The sequence below is a fragment of the Cyprinodon variegatus genome, unplaced genomic scaffold, assembly GCF_000732505.1.
Source record: "Cyprinodon variegatus isolate N-32 unplaced genomic scaffold, C_variegatus-1.0 Scaffold485, whole genome shotgun sequence".
Lineage (NCBI taxonomy): Eukaryota > Metazoa > Chordata > Actinopteri > Cyprinodontiformes > Cyprinodontidae > Cyprinodon > Cyprinodon variegatus.
This window is the reverse complement of record NW_015150938.1, coordinates 640,156-646,155: the sequence shown is the minus strand read 5'-3', so window position 1 is coordinate 646,155 and position 6,000 is coordinate 640,156. Positions and strand designations below refer to the sequence as shown.

Genomic DNA, 6,000 nt, shown 5'->3' with positions numbered 1-6,000 from the left:
ATATATATATATATATATATATATATATATATATATATAAACATTATATTTAATTAAAGTATCTGATATATATATATATGTATATATATATATATTTATCAGATACTTTAATTAAATATAAATAATGTTTTTTTATTGAGAGGCACCAGCAATTAAAAAACTAAAATAATTTTTAGCATGGATTTTTCTTTGCACTTCTATGTAATCATGTTTATCTTTAATAAAGAATGAATATTCTGCATGTATTCTGAAACATTTTTGCCTGACAGCTAGCTAATTTTCCAGCTGTTCTACAGATACCGGCTGACCTCACATCAGTCTTTCTGTCAGTTTCTGAGGGACCTCTGACGATATATGAGCCTCACAGCTGTCTTTACTGACATGTTTCTAAGAACGAGTCCTCGGAGAGCAGCAGCAGATCCGTCCTTCGTTGAGGTAAACAAATCATGGTGGCATTTTCATGTACATCATGTTGGATAAGTTAGTTGAGGGTTTTCATGCAGTAGAAGATGTCTTAGCAGATTTTCAAAAAACAAAACAGACAACATCCCCAACTTTACTATAGTTCGGCTCGGTTTATGTAATTCTAAAAGTGTAAAATTGTTTATCGCATTTCTGTAAACACTACTTCACTGATCAGATGATAAGTTGGCTTTTATCCCAGATAAATGCACTGAGCAGGAGAAACATTCAGTTTGCCAAATTGAATGATATACAAGCCATCCATTAAGACAGATTTTCCAGTTTGTTTTGCAAAGAAAAATAAGTTTGAACAACCTCTCAGCTTAACCATGAAACATTTGATCATTTTTAAGCTCTTATATTATTATTTCAGTGTGTGTTGATACAAAGAAACACAGATGGTAATACTAGAGAAACATGAAGCTCAAAAGCCTTTATCTAAATGTCTTTCAATGCAACACATTCTGTTAAAAATTTTTAGCGGAAGCATGCTTTTAACAGATATGTTGCATAATGTTTGGAGACACTTGGCTGATAATAAAGCTGCTGACTGGCTCAGACTGCTCTGATCCAACTACCATAGAGTTTGACAGAAACTTTGACTCAGAGATTAAACTGTAACTCAAAGCAAAAAACACAGAAAACAAAAAAGGTTTTATTGTAAGATTGGCTTTGTCATTTTGATCTTCACCTTTAATAATTGTAAGCAAAATAAAAGCTTTAGATATGGCAATCTTATCCTTAACATGTTTATTTTTTTGCCATATTTTGCATATATGCAAATTAAACTTGATAGCATTAGCATTAAAGTAAATAGGGTGTAAAGCATAAAAAATACAATTTCAAAGGAAATTCAAAGGAAAAAAAGAAAAACATAAATTAAATTGCATTTTGAAAAATAGCATTTAAGAAAAAAAAGAGTATTTCTGAAAAATGCTCTGTTCTGATACAGATTGCTTAATTTAGGAAATACCTATGTTAAACAAAAGCAAGACAAAAAAATCCCCACAAAAAACACCAGCTGACAACATTTTATGTAACTTGCATAAACACAGACAAAGCTAAAATAAAAGGGAAATGATCCAAATAAAACAAAGTGGTGGTAAGAAAGAAAGTTGAAGATCAAAATGAGGTTTTGAAAGATGGTTTTTTCCTTCAGAAATTTCATCATGTTTAATTCATCAGCTGTCATTTTGTATGATTAATATACAGTTTTGCTCTTGAATCATTTCTCTCTTATGGAAAAGGTGAGAAGATGATCTGATCTCTGCAGTGATAACCCCACCCACCAAAAACAGCTTGGCACCCCCCAACCCCGGCCCCTTGACGCTCTTCCCAGGTTTCACTTATACCAGGTCACTTTACATGTGGCATTATCTAAACACACCGGCTGTTTGCATTTACCCTCCTCCCTGAAGCTGTTTGCTTGCTTCTAAAGCATGTCTTCAATATTTGATTTAGACATTCATTTGAATTGCATTAAAGTGAAAAGAAATAAGAGCTCCACTTACTACAGAATCACATGCTTACAATAAAAACTAAAAGAAAAATCATTTTACCCAGCTCCAGGTGGTGTCGGTGGAATACTGCTGGACAGCCTCATCTATCTCCTCTTCGTCCACTGATATCATGTGTTAAATCTTAAAAGCAGAATGTCTTAAAAAATTCGAGGTTTGTTAATTAGAAACTCCACAGGTGTCTTCACTCTGAGGGAACGACGAGTGTCTGACCGTCAAGTGCAAGTCAACATCGTCTAAATTTACCTGGGACCCCCAGATGGAAACCTGAGTCAGCCATGAGTGGAAGTCTTCCACAGGAACCTCTGACTCCTTAGGCATTTGTAGGGACGGCTGGGACATTTTGACTGTTAGTCTGAGAGGACAACTTTTGGCTCTACATGATCTCACACCAGTCAGACAGCCAGCCGAGCATTTCAAACGCATGCCGCTCAGTCCTCCTAATAAGTGCTTTTCTCATTACTTAATAGAAAGAGTGTAATATGTGTGACGTCTATTGCGCCCCCCCTGAAAGAACACAATGCTGGCGTCACTGACATTCAGTTAAGGCCAACTGTTACATGAGCACATAATCATAATGGTACACTGCGTCTACAGCATATAATAAGATCCTGTTATCACTATCTGTTTATGTGCTAAGTGAGTTCACTCAATAATACATGGCTTTGCATAAGCCATAGTGTTTTAATTTTCAATGAAGCTCACTAACCTCAATATATAATACTGCAATTTTATGCTACAGACAAACATTTAACATAGAGGATAGCTGTACACTGGAAGGTTACAATAAATTGAAATTGAATTTTCTTTATGTAATAACATGTTAATAACATAGCAAGTTACACTAAATTACTAGGTAACAACTTTATGGAGCATCTTTGATAAGTGCTGTGCTGCAATTCCTGGCAGACAAGGTAAAGTTAGAGTTGTTAGATTCCAAACAGTTATTACCAGCATCAATAAATTAATGTGCTATTATCTAATAAATTGCAGTTTATTACCTGGCATATAGCAGAAAACCAAACCTAGAAGACAGCAACAATTGTCTAATAAATTGCAGTTTATTACCTAGAAGACAGCAACAATCTTCTTAACTCAACTCTTATTTATATATAACTTGAGTTTAGTTTTATAATGTTTTAGTTACAATTTGCCTTATAAGCCATTGGTAGGTGGTGGCCAATAATAGAAACTGTTATGCAGTAACCTAATGCTAATTACCCACCAAAAGTCTCTATTTTTACATAGTAACGTACAATTGTAATAATTACATGCAGGTAATTACTTTTAAATTATATACCTTAATTTTGGGGTAATTTACAAATAACATTTTACCTTTTACCATGTAATATAGTGTGAATTGCTATGTTATTACCATAGTATTACATGGTTATGGATGTACTGTAAAAGAAAGTGTTACCAAAATGTTCATCTAAAATACAAAAAAAACCCATCAGGCTTTTGTTTTCATCCCATTTTATGCTGATACCACTCAAAGAAACTCAGCGTTGCCATTTAGCTTTAGTAATATAAACACTAGATGTGTGTAACTTGTTCTGAGTATAAACATGGATGATTTCTGAATGCATTGAAGATTTGTAATGAATGAGTGGACAAACAGCATCATTAGGAGCTGAGGAACTTACCTAATTCAAACCAACCAAGACATGACTGTCTGCTCATGTCAGCAGACGAGAAACTTAAAGGCAGGTGTCAGCAAACTAAAATGTTCAAAGAGCCAAATTGGACCAATAAAACATGAAACAGATCTGTCGGGAGTCGCAAACATTTGAAATGCTTATATAAGCCTCCTCAGGCTCTACACGTATATTAGCCATCTATCAAAATGACCAAGTAGGCTTAAATACCTAATAGGCATTCATGATTAAATGTTTATTTTCCCTGCAGTGCATCCTGGAGAAAATGACACACCATGTGACTTAATCTGCTGTACGATATTAGGTGCTTTAAGTTTAATGTCCATTACAGTATTAATGTATTATGGTTTCTTGAATTGATCAAATTATAGAAATACAATAAAGAAATCAGATTTTAGGTGTTATCTTTATTTTGAGGACTTCAGAAAACGGAATATGCATTATAAGACTCCTGTAATTTGAACCTCCACTTGGAAATATGATGCAGTCCTCTTCAAACCAAAGTAACAATACAATCCTTTCCCCCCTTCTTATTGGGGCAACAGCAGCCTGTTCATAAGGTAAGCAGACTATTTAAATGAAAATAAGCTGATATATTTTAATTACATTGCACCAATCGGTTTGTTTGCAACAGCCACCTGCCTGGCAGTATGCCGCGCTGAAACGTGTCGCAGGCTATGAGGAAAATCTTTGTTGATGTTTCAATTTATTGTTTAAATTTATGTATTATACACATTTTTACAGCAATGGAAAACATAACGAATGTTTGTTTGTCATCCTGCACACTACATTAAAAGAAACAAACAAAAATCCATCTTTTTCCATTTTGTTTACTTTGATGAGACACAAGGGGCGCTAAANTCATCCTGCACACTACATTAAAAGAAACAAACAAAAATCCATCTTTTTCCATTTTGTTTACTTTGATGAGACACAAGGGGCGCTAAAGAGCCACATGCCTATCTGGAGGAGCTGTGGAAATCTAAAGCTCCAATGAAAGAATTTATCAACAGAACTATAGTTGTGCATTTCACATTTCTGTGCTTTGAGGACAAGAGGAAGAGCTTTTCTCTAAAAGAAAATCAAGTCTTGAACATGACGAAAACCCTAAACATTCAGTCTAACCTAAAGTGGAATTGTTCCCAAACTTTTCAGCTTCTGACTCCCAAAATGGTACCAGAGTCAAATTACCCAAACATTTCTACAGTCAATTAACTCTGGGTGTAATAATATTATAAACTGACTCAGAAACTAAAGTAATTGGTTTTATCCATCTTTGGGTGATTCTTTAGGTTATTTTAGTACTTTAACATAAATGTCTAATAAGTTCAATATCTGTATTGAATCTCTAGACCCCATATTGGTTGATCAAGGACCCCAAGTGGGGTCATAACCCCAACTTTGGGAATCACTGATTTAGATGATAGCATTAGTTGTTTTTAGATGGTTGTTTACAAAGCATTGTATTGAAATACCATCATGGAGAGTTGAACGGAAGAAAGAACTGTAGTAGAAAATGAAAAACAAGATGAACAAGGTGCAACAAAGCCTATTGAGGAGCTTGGGGTGAGACTCAAAAGATGTGAACAACAGCTGGAATCACTGAGTCAGAGTCATCATAAACAGATGATATGTTGGGGAAAAGTACATTTTTTTGGTTACTTTGCAATGTCACTGAGATCTACTCCAAACATGTGCTTTATAAAGATACTACACCTTAGAATATTGATAATTCTACATCCAATCATATGGTGTTTATAGGGTTAAATTACAGATTATTCCAATTCAATTTTCATTGTAATTAGATTATATTTTCATGTTGTAAATTCAGAAAAAGAAACCTGGTTGCTCTCTGATGACACCTGGTGGAAGGAAAAACTTGAATTAATAGGATATTCTACCTTCAAAATGCCATCAAAACCTTTTACCGTACATGAAATATAATATACATAGATAATGATGATTTTATTATTTAAAGGCCATGAAAGTGTATTTAAAAAGCTTCTGTTTTACAGACTGTTTTCTGAAGGTGTAATCTCTCTACACCTAAAGCAACATTAGGTAGCCAAACAGAACATTCCCCATTTATTTCATTTTCTGTCTAATTTTACATAAACAGATTGGGAAACTTGTACCAACACAAGAAGGCCCTGGTTCTGGGTACATTCTTCTGATCTTAATGGATACTTTTAATAGCACAAGTGCTTTTCCAATCTTGGCTGGAAATCAGTCTGATCTGGCCAAGGTGGTCTCCATTTGTTTGCCTGTGGTGCCACCATATCGGAACTTTGTTTCACTGATGCATCCTGGCCATTAGCAGTAAAATAACAGTTTATTATGATCATATGAACATGAAACAATAT

The 6,000-nt window shown here is 34.4% G+C and overlaps 1 protein-coding gene across 1 annotated transcript in view; it reads right to left on the bottom strand.

The window, feature by feature from the left end:
• The window catches only part of LOC107094480 (phosphatidate phosphatase LPIN1-like), a 17,138-nt gene extending 14,982 nt beyond the window's left edge, over positions 1 to 2,156 (bottom strand). Inside the window, exon 1 of the mRNA XM_015390081.1 lies at positions 2,022 to 2,156. Coding sequence (XP_015245567.1) covers positions 2,022 to 2,093 — 72 coding nt within the window. The 5' untranslated portion in view covers positions 2,094 to 2,156. The remainder of the gene's footprint in view (positions 1 to 2,021) is intronic.
• Between the last annotated feature and the right edge of the window lie 3,844 nt (positions 2,157 to 6,000).